At 34.5% G+C, this 25,247-nt stretch overlaps 1 protein-coding gene across 1 annotated transcript; it reads right to left on the reverse strand.

Annotated features, from left to right (window-relative positions):
- Positions 1-969: 969 nt before the first annotated feature.
- On the reverse strand, positions 970-23,308 carry SEM1 (SEM1 26S proteasome complex subunit). Its single transcript, XM_037836742.1, has 3 exons — positions 23,111-23,308; positions 8,095-8,188; positions 970-1,164 (listed from the first exon to the last, which is right to left on the reverse strand). Exons 1-3 carry the CDS (start codon positions 23,184-23,186, stop codon positions 1,122-1,124), a joined length of 213 nt encoding a protein of 70 aa, XP_037692670.1. The 5' UTR covers positions 23,187-23,308; the 3' UTR covers positions 970-1,121.
- Positions 23,309-25,247: the final 1,939 nt, after the last annotated feature.

Genomic DNA, 25,247 nt, shown 5'->3' on the forward strand with positions numbered 1-25,247 from the left:
AAATCAAAATATTTCTTAACATGTTATAACATTAACATGGCTGCCTGTGCTTCAGTATACGATTACAAAAATTCATTTATATGTATGATGCTCTTAAACTTTCCAAATTTCTTTCATGTTTCTTATTCCATTTAATCCAGCAGTTTATGGTGGTCTTTGAAAGATAAAACTTGTTTATGTTCACAATCATTTCAAGACATAACGAATTATATTTCAGGTCCCCAACTCTCATTTTCATGTCTATACTAAATATTCCATAAATTTTGCATTTTATATTACTCAACAGTACTGATGATTCTACTCCTTAATGAGTAACATTCAAGTTGGAAAAATATTCCTAATAAAAACTGTATGTCAGTTCCAGTCTATGTATCCCCTTATCAGAAAGATCCTTGGCAAACTAAACTAAATCTACTCATAAAAGTAGATGTGGCAACAGAAACCACTTTACAGAAAACTGTGCTAAATGAATCTGCTATTAGATACCTGGAAAATGTGCACATTGATAAAGAATGTAAAGCCCACCACCACAATTTAACAGAGAACACTGCTCTTACAACTGTGGTGAAAAAACCTCTGGAGTGTAAGTATTAATACTCTATCAACTAATAATAATATTAATGGCTCAGGAACTAAGTAATTTACAACAATTTAAAATGATTAATATTTAAAAACATGAGTTTTGAAGGGTCACCTTTGAAATATCAATAAATGTTGTTTAAGTTATCAAAATACAGAAGTAAAGATTTAACATGGCATAAAAAAAGTAGTCTATAGTTTAAGAAAAGTAGCAAATTGGGAATCAGATGAATTCTGGCCTCAGATCATTTCATCTCTCTGAGCTTCAATTAACATTAAAAATAAAAGTTTCATACTACAAAATTTTACTGTCTTTATAGAATAAGATTCCGGAAAATCATAGCAGTATGAGAAAACTAATGATTAGAGGCAAAAGATTTTTGAGGCAAATCAAGATTAGATCAAAACATTTATTTTTTGTTACAAAAACAAAAATAACCCCAATCTGAAAACAAAATAAACATTTTTTTTAAGGGTCTCATCCTGGGTTTTCTGTCCTAGATTTTAGTAAACAGTTCAAGTTTAGTCAACACTTCTGAATGCTATGAGGTCTCCATTTTATAACCATGTTTCTCCAATTCGGCTCTGTAATGAAACACAAAAGAACAACATCACTAAGCATTCTTCATTATAAATTAAAGATTTTTTTAAATAAATTAAATCATTGAGGTCAACCTGAGGTACCAGTTTAAAATACTACCAAATAGCTTTATTTTAGTTTCTAAAAAGAAACCCCTAAGAAAGAAATTGGATGTGAGTCAGTATAATGCTAATAAAATTTTGCTTTTATCATCAGTAAGCTTATCATTTATCTTCCTTAATTTTCTTATAAATCTATTTATGGAAGAAATGTGAGGGATTTAGTGCTGTCTTCCAAATACCATACAAATGTTCTGTTCCTAGTAAATATTTAAATGCAAGTTTTGAGAATCATTAACCTCATGGCTAAGAACACAAGACACTGGTTTCATACCTTAAAGGATTTATTATCATAGTAGGTATTACTTTTATTTATACAGAAAGATGTTTTCCATATTGACATATATATATATCACTCTAACCAAGAAACATATTAATCAAATTTAAGGGTGTGTGAGAATTATTCTGCATTTACTGTATGTAGGCAAAAGAAATATAATAAATTATACAATGTTAAATAAGATACTAATTTTAAATGTGGACAAAAATCTCAAAAGGTTATAATGGCATAGAGATACACATATAAAAGACACTTTTATGTATGCATCAGTATCATTTTTACAGGATTTGTGATTTATGTCAATATGAAAAATCTGACATCAAACATTAACAAGCAGAAGAACATGACCCTGTAACCATAACTTTAACCAGGATTACCTATGTTTAGCTGTGGATTTACTGCAACTGTTGAATCCAAGTTTATGTTCCAATAATTTTTCTTGATACGAGTGATCTTATTTCCTTCTCAAAACTGTCAAATAATCCCCTCCCTTACATTGCTAAGGTTGTTTTTGTTCCGTTTGTTTTTTTAAATAAAATTATAACATTAAGAAAAAAACACTTTTCATGATTTTAAGTAATTTATTCAACGTGACGCTTCAGTCACACTTTGAGAATGTCAACTGCATTGTTCTCTGCCTTGTATAAACATTTAAACAAAACAGTGTAGCCCTGTAATAAACTTCAGCTATTTTAATTAGCCTTCCAAATAGATGCCAGAAGTCAAATTTTATAAAAGTTCATGAAAAAATTATTGGGAGAGCTAATCTATAAAACACTGTATGGATGTAAAGAATGATTAATGTATACTATGTTATTACATCCAATAAGATAAAAAGATACTTGTTCTCAAGTATAATTTGTTTAGCTACCATCCCTTTATCCAATAAAAACACAATGCGAGAAACACACAGAAAGAATGATGTATAATATTTATTATTTCCCCAAACTACTTTATTTCCCTAAAACCATTATAGTTATTTACAATACAAATACTGACTTAATTTCCATGAATAATATTCAAGCTAGAAATTATTCAAACGAATCATCCTTGTCGTCTTCTGCTTTCGTATAGAAGGAAGCATGGGCTGGTAGTATAAACATTGGATTAGGAGTCAAGAGACAAGTGCAAATCCCTGACTCTGTCCCTTCCTTTCTAAGTTTAAATACATTGCTTATTTTGGACTCTTCCCCACCTAAAGAAAATGAAGATTATAGTCCTTCATATACAACAACATGTCTCCTTTGTTGTGAGGACTAAATGAGAGAAAGTTATACAAATGCAATGTGGTAATAATAAAAGAACTGAAAGCTGAAGGGAAAGGCTAAAAGCTTCTATTTTCATTTACCACAGAAAGCTCCTCAAATGTTTCCTGCAAGGACTCTTGTTACCAATCTTTAGGGAATGTTGCATTTGTTGTTTAATTTTATCTCATGCTAAAACTTTGCACCTTTGTGCTTTTTAAAATGGAAATAATTTAAAAATTTTCTTAGGCATTAGTTTTCTGCTGCCTTTTTCAAAATCAATGCACATTATTCATTTTCTCTTATTTTAACAAAAACAAACCTATAGTTCAACCTAAGATTTAATTATCAAGTATACCAAATTTGTCCTCCATAGTCTGTGTCTGTTTGCCTTCCTTGCCAGGTGGTGGTCACCAATTGTACCAGTTTGTATATATTATGTCCCCTAGAAAAAGCCATGTTCTTTGATGCAATCTTGTGGGGGCAGACATACTAGTGTTGATTAAGTTGGAACATTTGGATTAGGTTGTTTCCATGGAGATGCACTCCACCCAACTGTGGGTGATAACTCTGTATAACTTCCAAAGGAGGTGTGACCCCGCCCATTCAGTGTGGACCTAGATTAGTTCACTGGAGCTCTATAAAAGCTCAGACAGAAGGAGCTCATAGCTAGCTGTAGCTGAGAGACATTCTGAAGACGGCCGTTGGAAGCTGATGCAGACATTTTGGAGAACGCCATTTTGAAACGCAACCTGGGAGAGCAAGCAGACGCCAGCCACGTGCCTTCCCAGCTAACAGAGGTTTTCCGGATGCCAATGGCCTTTCTCCAGTGAAGGTACCCTTTGTTGATGGACACTTTATGGCCTTAAAACAGTAACCGTGTAACCAAATAAACCTCCTTTATAAAAGCCAATCCATTTCTGGTGTTTTGCGAAAAGGCAGCATTAGCAAACTGGAACACCAATTATGTTTATAAATTGTTTATAAACACAAAGGAGGTGAAGAAATGCTTCTCTACTAGCTAAATTCTTAGAGAAAATGAAAATTCTTTACTAGACTTTAAGTAGAATCTACAAACAAAAGGAAAATAAATTGAGTTCACTGTACACAAAATAAAACAAATACTAATGTCATGAGGCTGGTGAATGAACAAATTCAATAAAGATAAGAAAGCAGGAAGAAATTCAGCACAACTGGAACACTTGCACGTAAAAGACCCACAGAGTGAATGTAGACCATCTGAAGCAAAAGTAGCAGCATTCCTTTTGCAACAAAACAAAGGAAAAGACTAATGGCCACTAGCAGGTTGGGAACTTCTCTTACTATTCAAAAAAGTACTCTGCTGTTTGTTGGTGGTTATATCTGACACAGTTAATCAGGAGCTATACTAATTCATGGGAATTTTTATTTAGGGTATGATGTGTTGTCTAGAAAATCTCATAATGCCATCTATTTCTGCTGATTTGTAGAGAAACAAATTATATCAGAAGCAGCAAAACAAAACGAATTAGTTACTTGGAGACAACGGTGACTTTTTTCCTTCTACTTGTTAAAAGTAATTACACTGAACAAGAATGAGGAGCATGGAAGCTGGGCAGCTTGCTACAGTTTTAATTTATTTAATATACACTCATACAGCACTTACCACGCTTTAAACACTTTACACACATTAACACATTTAATCCTCATAACAAACCTATGAGTAAAGTACCAATTATCACCTGCATTTTATTCATGAGAAAAGTGAATCACAGGGAGGCTAAGTGACTTGCCCAAGGTTCCTGGGCAGACTCAGGATTGGAACACAAGCAGTCTGGCTCTAGAGTTAGATGGGTTCAGGACCCAACGGTATCAGAAAGCAGTAAGAATATTCTTTATCATGGCTTATGATACCACATTAACGACCTTGATACATTTTACAAACACTAGGAAGAACATTTTTGCAGGAGACTTGTTAAGACAATTTTTTAAAAGCCAAGATATAAATATTGCCTTATGCTACACTGTCCAACATGGTAGCCACATATGGCTATTTAAATTAATTTAAATAAAAAATTCAGTTCCTCAGTTGTACTGGCCACATTTCAACTGCTCAATACCCACATGTGGCAACTGGCTACCCTAGTGAACAGTGGACGTTACAGAACATATCTATAATCACAAAAGTTTAATCTGACAGAGTTGGTGAGATATCAACAACCTCAGTGGGAAAGAATTCACGACTCAAATAGGGAAATAAAAAGAAAAACGTTATTCACTAATGGAGGTAATCAAGATTTATACACATATGAAAAATCCACAGACCTAAAGGCAAAATAAAATAGAGAACATAAGAGCACTGTGGAGGTGTGTACAAAAACAAGCCACATAGAGTATTTGGATATGCTCTATCTCCAAAACAGTAAAAAGGCAAGGTGTAGTAATGATGAGAAATCCAACTATCAATACATTTGCTACTGAAAGTCCCGTGATAAAACCACAGTATTCAAAAAAGTTTTGATTTAACTTTAAGAGAGAAGTACCATTTTCTGATTAATGAAAGACACAAAAGAGACAAAAATTTGGATAAATTTTACTCTTCTGAATAGCACAGGAAGAAAACTCTTTTGGCCTCAAGTTTAAAAAATAAAAATAAACTTCAAGAAGATAACAGAAAAAATGAAACAAAACAAAACAAAAAACATGATTAAGAATATGGAATAGAGTTCAATACAGTTATAAGCCCAAAATAAAAATCCTAACATAATATGATTCCAATGAGGCAGAAAGGGGAGAGGAATATAAAGAAAAAAGGTAGCAGAGTGTTCTCTAATGTGCTTCAGTTTTTAAAGGATAGAAAACCAAAGATGAATGTAAAAAGACAGTGGTATGAACTTGAAAACAAAGCATTGTTAAATCCTAGAACGGACTGAAATCTGTAAAAAGAACAAAATAAGCTTGTTCTTTGAAAGTCATATATGGATCAAGAAAACTGAGAAGGGATTACTCCAATGCTTGGGATGGGTGTAATAGTAATATATTTTAGAGAAAAGGTAGGATTATTGTCCCACAATTATCATTCTTATCTTGTCCATAAAACCGTACAATGAAAAACAATCTCATCAAGATTAAATTGAAAACCATGATAGATGAGATAAATCCAAAACGTATTAAAATAGTTTAAAGTCTCAAGGCTCTGAATAATTTTACATCTCAGGGTACTAAAAGAATCAATAAATGAAGTAAAACATAAGAGTAAGTAATCTTTGAGAAATCATGGAGAATTGTAAAAAGACCAGAATAACAGTGAAAAGTAAATTGTACTATTTCCAAAAAAGAAAGGAGAAGGGTAAAATTGTTATCAGTCTCCAGCAAAATGCCAAAATGTCTTTAAAATGCAGAGTTTGTGAGCCCACAAGAAAAAAAGAAAGCAGTGCTGACCAGGAGCTACAGTCTGTTTATTAAAAATAAGTTTAAAAAATTATTATAAATTATTTAACTTCATTTTTGAACAAGACTATGAGACTATTAAATTATAAGATTACGATAGGTAAAGTATCTGACGGTCTATTTATATGCCCTTGTGGCCAAGACAGATAGACACAGTTTGAATCAGAATAAAATTAGGGGTGAAAGAACTGTCTCTTCAACAAAAGGTGCCAGGACAACTAGATATCCACATGCAAAAAAAATTAAGTTGGACCTCAACCTCAAACCACATTAATTCAAAACGGTCCGAAAACCAAACGGAAGAGCTAAAACTATAAAATTATTAGAACATGGGGAAGAATCTTCATGAACTTGAATTTGGTGCTGGATTTTTAGAGGACACCTAAAGCACAAGCATCAAAAGAAAAAAACAGATAAGCTGGACTTCATCAAAATTGAAAACGTTTGTGCATCAAAGGCCAGCATCAACAGAGTTAAAAAATACCCACTACCCATAGAATGGGAGAAAATATCTGCTCACCATATATTTGGTAAGGGTCTAGTGTCCAGAATATATAAATAATTTCTAAACTGAACAAAAGACAAACAACCCAATTTTAAAATGGGCAAAGGACTTAAATATTTATCCAAAGATATATAGATGGCCAATAAATACATGAAAAGATGCTCAACATCATTAGGTATCAGGGAAATGAAAATTAAAACCACAATGAGATCCACCTCACAGCCACTAGAATGGCTATATTAAAAAAAAATAATAGAAAATAAGTGTTGGAGAGGATGTGGAGGAAACAGAACCTTCATACACTGTAAAATCCCCTCATACAATGTAAAATCTTGTAAAACCTTCATACAATGCAAAATCATGCAGCACTATGGAAAACAGTTTGATGGTTCCCCCAAAAGTTAAAGAATTACCATATAATCCAGCAATTCCATTCCTAGGTATATGCCACCAAAATTGTAAACAGGTATTCAAATAAAAATTTGTACAGGGATGCTCACAGCAGCATTATTCATAATAGCCAAAAGCTAGAAACAACCCAAAAGTCCATTAATTGATGAGCAGATAAACAAAATGTGGCATACACATATAATGGAATACTGTTTGGCAATACAAAGAAATGAAGTATTGATATATGCTACAATATAGACGAACTTGAAAACCTTATGCTAAGTGAAAGAAGTCAGACATATTGTGAAAGAAGGCTATATATTGTATGATTCCATTTATATGAAATACTCAGGTAAACCCATAGAGACAGAAAAAAGGGGCTGAAGGGGGAGCGGTGGAGAATGACTAGTTCACAGGTATGGCGTTTCCTTTTGAGATGTCAAAATGTTTTGGAAGTAGACAAAGGCAATGATTGCAAAACACTGCGAATACACAAAATGCCGTGAATTATAGTTTAAAATGGTTAGTTTTAGGTTATCTGAATTTTATCTTAAACAAATAAATAATAAAGGTAGATTTTAAGTAAGAATATAAAAAAATACACTCCCATCAATCCAATCTCCACTCCAGTTTGAGAATCACCAATTTACTGGGACCCAAAACTTTAATGATTCTTATTTCAGCTGCAATACTGGTAGGGAAGTAATGCTGACAGAATTAAACACACAAGGATAAAAAATAGTACATGTGCTTCAATTTACCTTTGTTAAGAAACTAAAAAAAGCATGTATGATGTATGCAATTACACAAAGTAGTCATGTTTAGAAATGGGAGATGAAGGCAGTGTTTTCTAATTCAAAAACATTTCAAAGATTAAGTCTTCTTAAAAAGGTCAATTATAATATGTAAGTCGTATATTACATGCTTACAATTAATAATGAGCTATATAAATCTGGCTTCAAACTTACCGTAACTGATTGGAAAAGTCATCCTCTACATTGTCATCATCCCAATTATCCTCCCAGACATGGGCATCTTCATCTTCATCTAAACCAGCCCAGTCTAAAAATAGAAACAGATGCAGTATAAATATTTCTTATATATTATTTCCACAAACACAAGAACACAAAGTTTACCACTGAATCATTCTCACAATTCAAAAACATCTAATACTATATCTATGAGAAATGGTAATCTTTCTCTTTAAATCTCTAAGTTTATACTGTTTTTATCTCTCAATTCTTGAATTTGCAGAAACTAATGCAAAAAATTCTACCTGCCATGAAAATGTATTACAATTTTGAGGACATTTACTTCCCTGATTTTTCCTCACACTACTTTTTATAAGACTTATTTATCTTTCAAAACAGAGCACCAAGAACCTATCTAAAGCAAGCTGAGTAGCACAACGATACCAGCTCAGAATTTAAATCTGTTAAACATAAAGTATAACATACACATATTAAAAAGTGGACTAAATTATAAGCCACCTCTAACATCTGTCCAATATCAATATAAAATTTATGTTTTTAAAGGAAGAATAAATATAAATATGTAAAGAACAATGCTATAGTTTTCTGAATTTTCTTTTTCTCCCTTTCCTTTTGGTGGTGGTTGTGGGGTTTAAATTGGGATTTCAGTTTTTGTTTAGAATGGTCAGAAAATACACATGTAAACCAACATCTGCAGACAACCCTGTACCAGAATAAGGAGTATCTATTAAGAGTTATAAAAACAGCTCAAGAAGGAAGTTATAGACACCTACGTACACAACTAGGAAAAATCTATCAATGAGGTAGCTTTCCTACACTCAAATCTCCAGTCATTGTATCTCAGAAGCCAACGAGTATATAGTTAGCTGCTTCCCTTTACATCCCTTCCTTTATGTCCTTGAATGATGCTCTTGATAGCAAAATGCTTAAATTAAGAATTTATCTCTGGTCCATGCTCTCCCCCTTAAGTGCCTCCTTGAGTGATATTTTAACAATATGTTGTTCTCTCCACTGTAGAACCCTTTAGAATTCTACATGCAACTACCTGTTAGGCACAAACACAACATGCCCAAAATTTAATTCACTATATCCAGCTCTACACCCCTCCCCACTACACCATGTCCACAACCCACATGCTGCCCTGGTCTAACCAAGGAAAAACACAAATGCATCCAGACTCAAGCCAGATGCCAGGGGAGTCATTCTAAATTTCCTCCTCTTTCCATTACCAAAGTTCTGCCCATTTTATCCCTAAATCATTCTCAAAACAACCCTTGTCTCTCTGCCCCTACTGTCTCTGCTCTAGATCAGACATTCACATCTTTTCTTACCCATGCAATGGTAATATTCTAACTTCCCAGGTTCTTCTTGCTTCTATTCTCCTGATCCTGATTAAAATCTAACTTCCAGGGTGATATCATTTCTTAACTATATCAAACTTTCTCAGAGGCAAGAGAGTTTATGTATACTCAGCTCTCCTATTTAGATTAACCCACCTGCTACAATCTTGGCATAGTTTTATGTTTTATCACAAAAAATTGTAATTTACTGCATAATGGATTTGTTTTAAAATAAAAATATTTTAAATTACCTAACATTCAAATCCACTGGGAAGATTATCCCATGTTAGCCATATTTCTCCATTGTGAAAACCACAATAATTAAGTACCAGCCACAAGATCTTCATTTTTCTTCAGCCCTGACTTCATACTTCATGATTCAAAATTGCTTAAAATTTTCTATTTATCAAATATTTCATGTTGCTCCTCATCTCTCTGCCACTGTTTGTGACATCTCTTGAACTGACTACTTGGCCTCACTTCTACTTATCCTGAATTAGCTCAAATACCAATACCCTTTGAAAGGAACCCTGGCTTCCTGGAGAAGTAGCTGATTCTAAAACAGGAACAAGGAATTTACTAGGTGAGTATGGAATATCTTTTTATGCCAGAAAGATGCCAAAAGTACACTGAAATTGGCTTAAAGGTATTCCCACTGGCCAAACATGGGACAAGTTGAGGATCAAAAAGAATGACAGTAATGTATTATAACACCTTGAATTAAAAAAAAAAATCTATGAAATCAGAGCAATACTTAAAAAGAGAGACAAGAGGGAGGGAGCAGTGATGGGGGTAATGCTCTTCTTTACAGAGTCTACCTGTACAAACATAGAAAGCATGGTAGAATTAGAAAACACTATTTTGCAACCCCCAATGCAATTTAGGCAAGGATGAATAATAAATGCTAAAATCACTGAGTGAGAAAGGGTTGGACAACAGATTACTTACTCATTAAAAAGGGGGGACAATGGAGAGACCTGGTAGTCATCATCTTAACCAAGTAATTAAACTTAGGATCAACAATAGATGGAACAACCTGAAATGTATCTCCTGACGTAATGAAATAACAAATGCACGTCATCTATGTAGTATTCTTGCTAAAAATGTTGATCCTGAATCTAGTCAAGAGGAAACTATCAGGCAATTCCAGAAGGTTGGACTTTCTACAACTGTGTTTTCTACAATAGTGTTTTCTAATTCTGCCATGCTTTCAAATTAGTCAATGTCACGAAACACAAAAAAGGGGTGGGAAACTATTCTGGATTAAACAACCAAACACAATGCATAAGAGTAAACTAACACTGGATTGAGGGAAGGAAGCATTAAGAAATGTTTTTGGAACAACTGGTAAATCTGAATATAGAATTTTTTTTATATTATTGAATTAAAATGTTAATTTTCTTGGGTGTGATTGTGAAGTTGTTTTTACAGAAGAAGGTCCTTATTCGCAAGATATGCAAGCTGAAATACTTAAGAATGCAGTGTCATTTTGTTGGCAGCTTAGTTGCAAATGGTTCTCAAATCTTTATGTATTGATATGTATGTATATATATGATTAAAAATAAAGTTAACTATGGTAAAATGTTAACATCTTATGTATCTATGTGTTCATTGTACTATTCTTTTCACTTCTCTATAGGGTGAAAAAGCTTCGAAATTAAAACCTGGAAAAATAGTTTTTAAAAAACCAGCTTGGAAATCACCTCCTCTGGAAGCCTTCCCTAATCCCTTCTCCTCCTCACCCTCAGATTAAGCCCCCTTTTTTTGTGTGTCTATCACAGCACTCTCATAACATACAATCATAATAATCAGTTTACATGTCTATGTCTACTACTAGTGTCTGAACTCCCTAAGAGTAACATTTTATTTATCTTTGTATTCCTCAGTTACAAACAGTACCTAGTATATGCACAACAAACGGCTATGCACAAAAGGTACATGAATAGTTGTGAAAGCAACAGAACTCTGAATCACAATTAACAATGAAGTCAGACTCTTATTATTTTGTTTGATTTTTAATTCTACTCCACCCCAAAAAGCAGTAATTATGAGTTACACACTTTGTACATCTCTTAGCAATTACTTATTAGAAACATGGCTAAGAACATTTCAACCCCCAAAGAAAAATAAACGAAGGTATGATTTAGGCTTTTATTATGCATATATATGTAAAGTTACTTGACAATTGATCATAATACTGGTATTTTATTCCCATTACATTATGAACCCAAAATAATTTCTTCAATGTGTGAAGTATGTCATCATCCAAATTTAACAGAGGAAAAGTACCTCCATTTACGTGGTATCCCAAACCAGAAACTTGGGAGGCATTTTGACTACTCTTCTTCCTCCTTCCCTCTAGGTCTTACAATGTCTACACTCATCCTCCACTGGTGCCTAAACTCACCACTGCCATTCCTGTCAGGGACTAACAGGAACTATTCAAAACTTTCAGGTAGGAACCCTAATGCCTATAGCAGAGTCCCTGGCACACTGTAGATACTCGGTAAAATGAGGAAATGGAACTACGTTACTCAAGTTCCCCTCTGTTCTAGTTTGCTAGTGCTGCCGGAATGCAAAACACCAGAGAAGGATTGGCTTTTACAAAAGGGGGTTTATTTAGCTACACAGTTACAGTCTTAAGGCCATGAAGTGTCCATCAACAAAGGGTACTTTCACTGGAGGATGGCCAATGGCGTCCGGAAAACCTGTTAGCTGGGAAGGCACGTGGCTGGCGTCTGCTCCAAAGTTCTGGTTTCAAAAAGGCTTTCTCCCAGGACGTTCCTCTCTAGGCTGCAGTTCCTCAAACGTCACTCTTGGTTGCACTCAGGATATTTGTCCTCTCTTAGCTTCTCCGGAGCAAGAGTCTGCTTTCAATGGCTGTCTTCAAACTGTCTCTCATCTGCAGCTCCTGTGCTTTCTTCAAAGTGTCCCTCTTGGCTGTAGCTCCTCTTCAAAATGTCACTCTCAGCTGTACTGACTGCCCTCTGCCTGTCAGCTCATTTATAGGCTCCACTGATCAAGGCCCACCCTGAATGGGTGGGGCCATGCCTCCATGGGAATATCTCATCAGAGTTATCACCTACAGTTGGGTGGGGCTCATTTCCATGCAAATCTAATCAGCACCAAAATGTATGCCCCACAAGACTGCATCAAAGAATATGGCTTTTCCTGGGGGACATAATACATTCAAACCAACACACCCTCCCTCTGAGCAGATAATCCAAAAAAACTGAGGTCAGTGTATGGTTTCAATGAAGTCAAGAAAGAAAAGAATAACACTGTCAAGTATTAGGATTGGGCCATTTAAAATTTTCAATTGCATTTATTCTAAGAATGTTTTTGGGGACAGAGAGCACTTCAGTGTTCCCCTAAAAGAAGCCATTTGGGAAATTTCTTTAGGACCTAGGTGCTCAAAAAGATGAGTTTCTCTTAGGCAATTTACTTCAAGTTGCTAGGAAGGTCAGTGTAATGTATGCCAAATTCTAATCATTTGTATAGGATAGTGAATATATATTTACTAATAATTCCCAATAATCAAAAATACTAATTTATACATGGATAAATTCCTTTATATCACATCTAGTAACATTATTATTCTCAGAGGGAATACTGTAATTATCTAAATTCAAAGCCAATGCTATTCCTTGAAGTCTTAACAACAGTAAGTAATCCAAAATCACATGTCAAAATTAAGCAGCAAAGTATGCTGGGCTAAGATTATCCTAACATTTTCTCCCTTCTTGTAGAAATAGCTTGAAGCTCTCTGTGAAACCATGTATATTTAATGAGAGTTGATTAAAAAGTTAAAGAAAAGGAGATCATTTTCAGGATTTCCCTTAGGGAAGAATGATCAAATAACTGTTGCAACCCAATTTTGTTATAGGTATGCCTACATCCTAAACCTAAAGATACACCAAAGGAATAACATTTCTGCATCTTGGCATGACTAGAAGAGTGACTGAAGCACTTGAAATAATCTCAAATTTATCTTTTACAGAAATCCAGTTTCTTGTATGTTCAGCTTGTATGTATCTAAATTCATTATCTCTTTTATAGCAAGTGAACACTGACCAAGATGCTATTCCTCCACATTCCCTCCAGATCTTACTATCACCTTTAACTCTGCAGCTACCTAATAATATTAACGGACAGCTCAGGATTTTTTGTTTTGTTTTGTCTTTAAATGATGCTAAGGCCTTTCACTATAAAAATTCACATAAAACTAACAATACCATTAAACTGCATTGTAGCAAGTTTTGGCTTCATACTTCATATTTTTATATAATGGTTAAAACTGAGGACTGTGAAAAATTACACAATTTTAGAGATAGAGAAGGCCTTAGAGATTACTGTAGATCTTCCCCCTCTTTGTTTGAAAACCATCATGATTACCACCAACAAAAAAGAGGCAGAAAAAGTGACAACTGTCTTACAAGAAAATATTAACTTTTTCTACTTTTACTTCCTGTCCTCAAATCCCAGATTTGAGGTCGTGCCTAAAAATGGGAATTGTCAAATTAAGTATTTCTTTTACTGATATTTTAAGTAATCTTTATAAAGATACCTAATGGCGCTTAATGTTCCATGAAATAATCAGAATACAAAGATTGGATATTATGTTCTTCAGTAAAGGAAGTCTCAAGTCACAATTCAACTGTGTTAAGGTTCTGAGACAACAAGCCTCAAGTCAGCCTGAATCAATTCCAAGAAACCAGCTTCCTAAATTGCAGAAAAGATAGCTTCCATCTTTACTGGTCCCTAAAGAGGAAAAGAATGACAATAATCCAAAAGATTCAAGTTAGAAACGTAAAATGAAGAATATTTCACATTTATCTGCTAACGTTATCTTTGAAAAACCTACCCTTTCCAGAAAAGTAAAACTACAGACCCCCAGGAACTTTCAATCTAATCATGATGTGATTCAAAATGTTGATCAATGTCTTCAAGCTGGCTTTAATTCTTTTAACTTAGAGAAATGAAACGGCATAGTTTTAAATTTGTACCCAAGTGTCCCAGAGAGTCACCAACGAAGTTTCTGTGGAATTTTAAACCTCTTTTTAGTTTTCTTTTCTAACAAGAAACATAACAGACTTAATAACTTGTTTTGTAGGGGCTCTAAACCTTAGTTCCAAAAAGGATGGAAAAAGCCAAAATTTTTAATCAACATAATATGGGCGATACTAATTTTAACAGTGTCTTTGCATCTCTCCCTCCTTTAACAACCATCTCATGCTATTTTAATGGCAGGGAAAGGAAATGAAGGTAGAAATAAAGTCCCAAGAAAAAGAAATTGGCTCAGGAAGGGGAAAAAACTAACAGCACTGTGAGCAAGATTTTAGACAGAACACAAAAAAGACTCATGACAACAGCTCTATACTTGTTTGGGATTATCTTACAATGCTTCATAATTATGACACTGCTGATTACTGAAAGATAGAAAAGCTGATCAAATTCACTAATCACAAAAATTTGAATATACTCTTTAACCTCAAAACTTTATCCTAGGAGTAAGATGCACTGAAGTCTATCACGCCAGATCATTCTTCCAATTGTCAAAGATGGGGAATCTGGGACAATAAATAACCCTTTTTGAATTACAACTCAGTAAGTATTTAAAATTATCTAATATGAGCATTAAGAAAATTAGTATTCATACTGACAAAATAGAATCTATAATTTTAGGCAGACACTTGAAAGTTTCTTTTTATTAACTGGGATTATGTACTGAACCATATTACGCAAAAAAATTTTTTTTATACCCAGAATATTATTTCTAACATTTATAAATCCTCTATACAGTTTATATGCAATGTACATAAATTTTACAAAGTGAATGTATACCATAAAAATGTTGTGTCTTGTAATTTCTAGATACAGGTAATATCTGTTGCAATACATCTTTGAATTGTGTTTTAATTTTAAATTACAATACTCCAAACACTGATAATCACGTAATTTTATTTAACTAATTTTTAAAGCCTCAAAACCCAAAATACCTTTTTTAAAAAAAGGCAAAATAATAAAATCAAACAAGCATACCTGATTCATGTCAACTGCCTTCCTTTTCAATAGGTACAAATGACCTTATAAAGTATACACTTTACCCTCAACACTAAAGGCATTGCCAGGATTGTGATTAATCATTTAAAATAGCCACAGCTGCTTTACTTCAGTGTGTAGGCCTTCATATGTGTACTGGTAAAAAAAAAGAAATTACTGTATTTTAGAAAGTGAGAATAGGAAAGAACCAATAGCAGATGCCTAATATATAAGTTTCTAGCAGTTCTAAATTGTTTAAGACTCTGCCCCCAAAACTGGCTTTGTTCACATTTGCCAGTGAGAATTACATATGCAACTAATATTAAATTTCAAAACTGAGCTTTCAGAGATCCCACATACTTCAACTAAGCATCACCTTCACATTTAAGTATGAAAAAGCGTTTCTCTCAGCTTAGAAGATGTTCTTAAAATTACTTACTTTGCTAACTCCCCAACACACATCCCCAAATCTCTTAAAAGTATGAAGTATACCACTTTGGAGAAAAATAAAGAGAAAATTCCACTTATACCAAATAGGGTTGCAAATGTTCTATACCAAAGTTCAGGAACATCAAATTCTCATTCATTCCGTAACAGCAAAGCTATTCTGAATATAAACAAACTGATTTCCAACAAAGTTTCTTCAAACAAAAAACATGCATGTATAGGCAGAACAATACATGATGAGAGAAACAGAACAGATGAAGTCTCAGAAAAGTTCTACAATGTTCTTAAATCCCATTCACTCTAATTCTTGAGTAGAAAATAGGCGTAAACAGCATCATTACTCATGAGTATGATAATGAAGCCACACCAAATCTAGTCATCCTGAGATAAATTTACATGTATTCTTACTTAGTCTGCATAGAATAGATTAATATTACTTTCCTAAAATTTCATTTTCTGTGATTATCATGGTACAAACACACCTATTAATTATCCTACAGATTTAATGTACATTCAAAGGCTAAGAAATCAGTATCCAACACAGTACCACTGTACTGCTATATTTTCTCCAACAAGAACCAAAAATGTCAGTGGAGAACTTCAGGGCAAACACCAAAAGCAAGTCATAAATGATGTTGCTAACAGACAGTTAAGCTTTCAGTTATCTGAGTTCTGAAACAGAGGCTCAAAATAACTTACATAATCACTTACAGTTATTCTCACATTTTTTTTAAAAAAGGAAATTCAAACAATTCTTTTTAAAACCATCTGGCAGAAGGGTTCCACTACAAAGTCATACTAACTTCAGTTCTTTTTTGATTACTGCTTTTATTTCTCTTCAATTCTACAATATTCTCAAAAGCCACTGCTCTCATCTTTTCCCAGTTCTCATGCCTTCAACTCATCAGGTTTCCTCACTCTGCGATGATCCTCCTTCATATTACTCAATCAAAGATACCCAAGCTGAGCTCCAGCATTCATCTTCCTAGGCATGCAAGTGCAAAATCACAATCCCTGACTTTATTCCCAGCACTCCATCTCAAACTAATAGCCAAACCCTATCACCAATTCTACCTCCCTTGCTTCTCTTGCTCCCCTCCCCCCTCCTTTACTTCATTCCTAGTACAGCCTATTTCAGGCCCTTGGTCCCAGTTGAGTTATTTCAATGATTTGCTAATTGTTCTCCCAGACTCTGTCTTTTCTCTTTACCATATCAAATTACTTCTGCTGTGTTAATTTTTCCTAAACTTACTAAAGCACAACTCTCAAACATCACTGTCATTGGGGGGGGGGGGCAGGGGGGATCTCTCATCTACCTAAGGATGAAGTCCAACCAAACTGGCCATTTGGCTTAAAGCTTTCCATGATTAGGCCCCAAACTACCCGCATTTGTAACCATGATTTTACAGCCAAATAAAACACACATTGCCCCCTCCAGGCATACAATCCTTTTCCTTTCTTTTGAAAACCCCTTTACCACACTTCTATCTTTTGAAAGTCCTGTTAAATAGTGCTACCTTACATCATACACAATTAGAAATCATTTCCCGCCCTTTTTTTTTTTAACTGCTGTTGCACTTTACCATCATTCTCTCATCCCCACCCCCCACTAAAAGGAAACTTTTCTTCAGATGAAATCCTACCCTGAAGCCCAACAGGTAAGGCAACCAAAGCATAGCTGCTCTGGTTTAATTCGAGGTGGGGAGAGGACTTGGAGTCCCACTTCCCAGGAGAAGCACCTCCAAAGAAATTAAAGAAGAGCTCCGAGTAAAAACAATGGTCCATACTTCTCCTAACTCTTTTATCACTTACTAAGTTCAAAGACAGATAATCTACCTAAGGTGTAAATTTGCTTCAGCACAGCCCCTAGTTAACTATGACCATAAGTAAGTGATTTAATTTTGCTGAGTCCCAGATATAAAACCTACCTTATAGGGCTGCTGTGCGGACTAAATGACTCTGTCTAAAGCACTAAGTACTGATAGATGGTGGCTAATATTCTCTTGGTGCTGGACTTATAGGAAGCACTCAATAAATACATATGGAATGAACAAATTGTTTATTATGAGCTAATCACTGTAAGGGAACTTGAGGAATGAAAGAGGGAGATGAAAAGATAAACATGTTTCAGAGTAAGTAGAAACCATTTGTACCAAATATTACCTATACAAGAGAATGCACAATTGGAAAAAAAGATATTTGTTGAATCTTAAATACTTCCAAAAAAGGAGTATATCATTTTTGAAACTTTAGTTTTATTCCCCCCTCAATGTTTTCACAGTTCATTACCACATCACATCTTTCAAAAAGTAATTTATAACAACCACCAAGTAATAACATTAAACACTATTTAAATTATAAGTTATTATTACTTGCTCATCCCACGGAATCAATGAAATAGCTAATCAAACAGTTTTTCGAAGTAGTTTTTTCTGTTTAGTATCCTGGGTCACACCTCTCATTAACCCCTCCCAAGCACCAGTATCCTAACTTGGGGATTTTTAATTCTGATGAATTTCTTTGTATCTCTTTTATATAGGTATGCACCCTTACACAATGTATGCTGTTATATGAATGAGCACATTGTTTCTTAAAGTACTTTTGGAAAAACATTTAATGGCAATATTTTATTTTTTAATTTATAAGTTTTTAATATTAAAAAGTAAATCAAATATTAAATAACCCATAAATTCAACAATCTTAATTTTAGATATAGGTACTGAACATGACAATCATGTTCCCACTGAGGATGCAATGAGAAAAACACAGCATCGCAACTGTGACATTCCTGCCAAGATGAAGAGCCTGAATTTAATCATGTGGAAACAAGAGACAAGCCCAAATTAAGGGACATTCTACAAAATAATTGGCCTGTAATCTTCAAAAGTGTCAAAATCATAAAAGTCAAGGACATACTGAGAAACTGCTCTAAAGATTAAAGAGACGTGACAACTAAATGCAGCTCAGATTTCTGAAATCAAGACATTAAGACAACTGGAAAAACCTGAAAGGGATCTAAGGCTCAGATGATAGTAATGTATTGGTGTTAGTTTCCTGATTTTGATGGTTTACTGTAGCTACATCTTTGTAGGAAATACACATTAAAGTATTCAGGGAGATAACGCATCAGGTTGGCAACTTTTATTTTCAAATGGTTCAGGAAAAAAACTGTTCTGTACTTCCAAACTATTCTGTGAGTTTGCTCAGAGAATTAAAAATATATTAAAAAAGAAATAAAAATGAATCTGCCATTTTCCCTTTAGGAGTTTATCTTACAGATAAGCAAAAAACATATATACAAAGATGTAAGAATATGCACTGCAGTATATTCTGTAAGAGTGAAAACAAAATAACACATAAAAACAAGCTAACCAAAAAAAAAAAAAAACTGAAAACCACCTAGATATCTATCAATAAGGGACTACTAGTTAAATTATTTAACATGCATACAATAGACTAATACACAACTATTTAAAAAGCATTAAGTAACTTTATATTAATAGGAAAAGTGTGTAAGATATATTAACTGGTAAAAAGCAAGTAGGAGAATTATATACTGAATGTATATACTCTATGTGTGCATTTAAAGGCTGTTTACACACACACTATATATAAATTCTGGAAAGACACTAAAAAACCCATTTAACAGTGGTTAACACAGTAGCATGAGAAATTCTGGAGGGGAAAGGTGGTGAGAAACAGTTCTTTCACTTTCAAATTTATACCCTTTTATAGGTTTAAAAATTTAAACCTATAAATTAAGCAGTTACTTGTACAACTATCCTATATATTATACTATAAAAATACTTTAAAGACAAGGTTAAGTAATTAGCATGAACTAACAAGCTAAAAGCTTATGAATGGTGGATTTGAACCCAGGCCTGATCCTAAACTCATGCTTATTCAATACTTCGGCTCAAAAACTTACTTTACTTACTAGCTGCATGATTACTACGAATGGAAATTCAATAGACATTCTGGCATTCACTATATATTTTTTTCTTAAAAATTTTTAGTAACATGAATTTCCCATTTTTTTCTATCACGTAACTAATTTAAATGTTTGCAGGTTATGTTGATGCATCCATGATATTACACTAAATAACTGCAAATATCAAAGCCCCTTTTGGCACTAAACTGACATAGTCAATGTTTGTTGCCTCCACCTTCTTCATTTAAGATTCTAAGGAACCATTCAGTTGATTTTTTAGTCCAGTTGATCCAACATGTAAATATTTTTCGATGGCAATTTTCATGGTACAATTTTTCTTAGTGCAGGACCAGTCTATGCATAGCAGCACATTAAAATCCTTAGCCTCTACCCACTAAATGCTGGTAGTTACTTCACACTCCCACCCATCAAGGGAATGGAACATCCAAAGAAACTCTCCTGGTGAAGAACCACTGTAAAATGATATACGACTTCATTAGGCAAAAGGGAGAGTACCTCAGGTATTCCAGAATGCTATCAGCATTAGGGGATCACCAGCCTTTTGTTTTCCTCAGCAGACATATTTCTATCAATAACCCCAGGAGTTTCTCAGTGCGGTTGGGGACATGGGTAGTATCCTGCTCCTGATTTCTTCAGACTACACAGCAGTTTCACTGGTTTTACATATATATATATATATATATATATATATATATATATATATATATAATAGAATACTTAGTATAATAGCATTCTCTTACAAATACCATTACCTCTGGCAGCAAACTCAATTTCATTTTATATATTCTAAAGAAACTTTTTCTGTAAAACAACAACTCTCAATTTCAGCAAAGGAAAAAGAATGAGAGAATCTAAAGACAGCTTGTTTTCTTCTGACCTTTATTCTCACCCATTCTTTCTACTGTCAGAGAAAAGAAATTAATGAAACTAAAAAAAAACAAGTTCAGTATCTATCTGATAAGAAAAATTGTTTGAGATTTCAAATAAATTATTGAGTACTTCGTTTTAGACACTGCTCTACTATTACACACTTACTGTATGACCTTGGACAAGTTCTATCTTCTCTAGGCATTAAGGTTTTCCAGTTCTAAAAATCTAACCATGTCAAAGCCTCCAAAACTATAATCAGTAATGCATGGGACTTTGAATGTCTTCCTAATAAAACCTATTCTCAATCAGTTTAGTTTAAATATCTTTGCATTTCACAAAGATACTAAACATGATTTCTTAACAGTTCCTGCTTAATGACCAGATTACACAACCACCAAGTAGAATATGAGGAATTTCTAGTGGAACACAGACCCACAGAATAAATAATGGAAAAAAAGAGAAACATTTGGTCCTTTGTACCTTCAGAAAATCACCCCAGATGTTATGCCTCACATAGAAGAACAATTTAGGTGTCATCATTCAGAAGCAGTAATGAGGCCTCCATGAAAACATACTATCTTGGTTTCCTTTATAAAATAAAAGTTCCCTTTTCTTAAAATGACTAAATTAACATCCCACCAAACAGGTTCTTATCTGGGATGAGATGGATGGACAACACTCCCAAAAGAGGGACAATTCATTGGTCGAATCAGGGCCACACAATTTCAGTAATAACCAGTAATGACTTTCACATGGCAGGCTCTATTCCTGCAAACTGCCTTAGTCAGTGGATATCTTCCATTTTCTGGCACCTGAGACTCATGAGGGCCTTTGAAAGAAAGATTTCCTGAAGATCAGTAGTATTCAAATGGTTAGAGGCTGGTTTAACAACAGTAATTTCATTTTGTATGTGTCAGTGAGTTTGTTAATGGCAAATTTACCAGAAAGACAATGACAAAAAAAAAAAAAAAAAAAAAAAAAAATTCCCAAAGAAGGGAAAGCACTTGAAAGTAATTCAAAGGCATTAATAATTGAACTGAAAACTCAAAATACTGAAAGATTCAAAATAAGCCAATGTCTTAAAAAGCAGCACTGCTCAACTTTAACAGGTATACAAGTTGCTTGGGAAACTTAGTGAAGTCCAGACTGTATGAATAGATCTAGGGTGAGGCAGAGATGCTGCATTTCTAACAAGCTCCCAAGTTATGCCAAGGCTGCTGGTCCATGGATCACATTTTGAGAAGCAAGGAAGTCTCTAAACGATGACTAGGCCAAAAGATGTAAGAAATATAGTCTCAAAAGACAAATGATTCTTCGGTGTCACTTTTCCAAGTTGTTTACTTGTTTTGTTATTTATCAGAGCAGTTTTTATTAGTAAATATTTAGTGGTTTCACCCAGCCAGCTAATTTTGTATCCAGCAAAATCTCACTAACTCAAATTAACACATTAGGAAAACCTGTCTAGAGAAGCCTTTGTCTTTAAAGAAAATATTTTAAGTGTCTTTGCTTTTCCTCTTAACTTTAAATGAGCCTTTTACTACGTAACTACCAACTAGGCAGAATTTGCTGCTCACAACATAAAGTTAGAACAAGGACAAACGACACGGTAAAAGCGAATGAAATAAAAGATGGTGAGACAAATCAAATGTATATGAAGTTTCCAAGCTTACGCTTCTTTATCTGAAAAGTGGTAATACCATTACCCAATTGCCTGACAAAACAGTAATCTACTCAATAACTGTTAGTCTGTGCAATTAACTACAATGAGAAAACTAAAAGTCCTCTTGACACCATGAAAGAAATAGAAATGTATAAGTTTTAGGCTCTTAAAGTCAGTTCGAAACTAAGTGACCAAAAATGACGGGGAACAAGAATAAGGCAATACGTGTATAAAGTAACCCAAGACCCGATCATCTCACCCTACTTAACAGGCTTCATTTCAACACCCTAGCATAAACAGAACCAACCATTTAATTTCGGAAAGCTGCTAAAACAAAAGAAAATAAAGAGAAAGGAAGTTATGTAGATATGAACAAGGTGGAAGGTAATCCAGCTGAAGCGTAAAGGGACCATGTCGGACACAGTGCAGTGAACCCGGGGTCACCAAAGCTCCTCCCAAAGAGGAAGCAGAAGCCATCTGGCCTCGCCGGTGAGTCCCACCGTGACAACCGGACTCCGAAGCCAGGGACCGGGCCTTGAGAACCGGCCGCAGAGACCGACTTCTCGCCGGGCCCTTCAGAGCCGATCCTGAGCGCGCGCACCGTGTCCACTCGGAAGCCTGAGTCACCGTCCGCGCGGCCCAGAGGCCGGGGAGGAAGCGAGGGAGGGCTCAGTCAGTTACCTTCGGCGGGAAACTCCTCGAATTCGTCGTCCTCCTCCAGAAGACCCAAGTCTACCGGCTGTTTTTTCTCTGACATCGCGACCTTTCACTCCCAAAGCCAAGGCAGAAAAAAGAGAGAAACCCTCAGTCTTCTAACACCCGCCACCACCCCTGTGGCAACGAAGGCCGGTGCTACCATAGAGGCGGCGCCAGGGAAGAGCTACGGGAGCAGCGCAGTGAATGCTGGGATACGGAGGTCCTCCAAGCGCGTCCTGTGGGTTTACGTTCCTTCAGCGTTAAGTGCATATTGAGCGCCTTCACTCTATGACGTACCGTAGCTGAGTTTTGTGTAGGTCTGCCTGATTGGCAAAGACTGAAAATGTGTGGAAAATTTAAACACTTTTACTTAGTTTACAGTGGAGAAAGGAAATCTAAAGAGCTGAAGTGACTGCATAAAGATCTAGTTTACTTATATTCATCAATTCCCACTCAGTGCCAAACAGCATACATTACCTCCAGTCTTTAAACCAGTTACTAAGCATGATATTATCTTCACATCACAGAAAATTCAGATTCAGAAACCAACAGCCACAGCCACTCAGGTGGTGCTAGACAAAGCAATTGCAGATTTGTTTGCATGACTCCAATTCCATACTTTCCCATTATGCATTTTCCTCTGTCTGGGAATTACCATGTGGTGAGTAACATGTTAACAAGAGTTTCTCTCTCCACTATTGAGAGATAGATAATCAATATAGATATCAACTCTAACAGATTGTTACAATGGATATAGGTAACGTGGTATTTGAAGTATATTATTTTGAACCCCTGTCATTGAATATCATTTTTAATATAGTAGCAAACTATATGGAGTTCTATGTGTTATATATATATATGCAAATAGATGAATATTATGGAACATATTTAAATATACATATAATTGGGTAAATATTTAAATATACATATAACTAAATTCAGATACATGTGTTTGTATATTTAAAACCCATTCCTTCTTTCAAAACATTAGTTCATACCATGTACCAGGCACTGTGCTAGAAATCAAATGTGTATAGTTAAGGTCTTTCCCCTAATATTCTAGTCAGAGACATGCAGATAAATCACAAAGAAACATGGTAATTCATTTGAATCCCCATTTTAAAATTAAATTATATGGGAAATTATTTGAACAGAGTGTAGGGAGTACAGAGAATAGAGTAACTAAAGAGAAAATTTTGGACTTGGGGACCTACAATTAGATATAATTTTTTAAAAGAAGGCCCCTAGAATAGTATTTGGATTTGGATTGCTTACTGAAAATGGTGGTCTTCAAACTAGGTTCAAATAAATGTAATTCAGTATGTTATATAAATAAATTCCAAATTAATAAAAGATCAGGAAAATCTAAAATTCAAAGTACATGTCGAGTATGTAGTATAATCCTGCATATTAAAGTCCATCTGTATTGTAGCATTTGCTAACCTTGATGAGGTCTCTTAGAGTTGCATATTCCTTATCATCCCCATGCCACTGGGAACACACACCAGGATGAAGCTTTGGATACAGCTTGAAATAGGCAGCAAAGAATGAAACACGAATCACACGTGTGCACAACTATGTGATGATACTGTAAGCCAGTGATTGTGTACTTCGGATGGTTTGTATGGTGAATATATCTCAATGAAATTGCATTTAAATAAAAATAAAAAAAAAAGCAAATCACAGATTAGAGACAGCCATTTTGTCCAGAGATACAGATTTGCACAAATTAAAATTAGGAAACTCTAATTCTAGTTTTTGGATTTATTATTTAATTCATCTGGTATGTGATTAAGTTTGCATCATCAGTACTTAGCAAAAGGAAAATCCAACAGCAATATTGTGATATTTTCCTCTAAAACTATATTAATTCAATTTAAATGCATAAGTGCAAAATCAATAAACCATTTTTAAAATATTTTTACTGCTTCATGAAATCAGGCTGGAAACAGAAATAATTTCTCATTTTAGTTGTCATGGTAAATGGCCCAGTGAGCAACTTCTCATTTTAATGGTCATGGCATGTGGGAAAACTTTGGGAAATGACAGCTATTAAAGTATTAGAGGCATTATTGCTTACTTAAATTAAGCACATAAGAATGTGTGTTTCACGGATCAGGAT

This window comes from Choloepus didactylus, chromosome 5 (assembly GCF_015220235.1).
Source record: "Choloepus didactylus isolate mChoDid1 chromosome 5, mChoDid1.pri, whole genome shotgun sequence".
In the NCBI taxonomy this organism is placed as follows: Eukaryota; Metazoa; Chordata; class Mammalia; order Pilosa; family Megalonychidae; genus Choloepus; species Choloepus didactylus.

Excerpts from the sequence above, each read along its gene's own strand:
- SEM1 (XM_037836742.1), bottom strand. The coding sequence starts at position 23,186 with ATGTCAGAGAAAAAACAGCCGGTAGACTTGGGTCTTCTGGAGGAGGAC. Across the intron at positions 8,189-23,110 it reads CGAGGAGTTTCCCGCCGAAG|ACTGGGCTGGTTTAGATGAA; the intron begins GTAACTGACTGA and ends TTCTATTTTTAG. Across the intron at positions 1,165-8,094 it reads GACTTTTCCAATCAGTTACG|AGCCGAATTGGAGAAACATG; the intron begins GTAAGTTTGAAG and ends GTTTCATTACAG.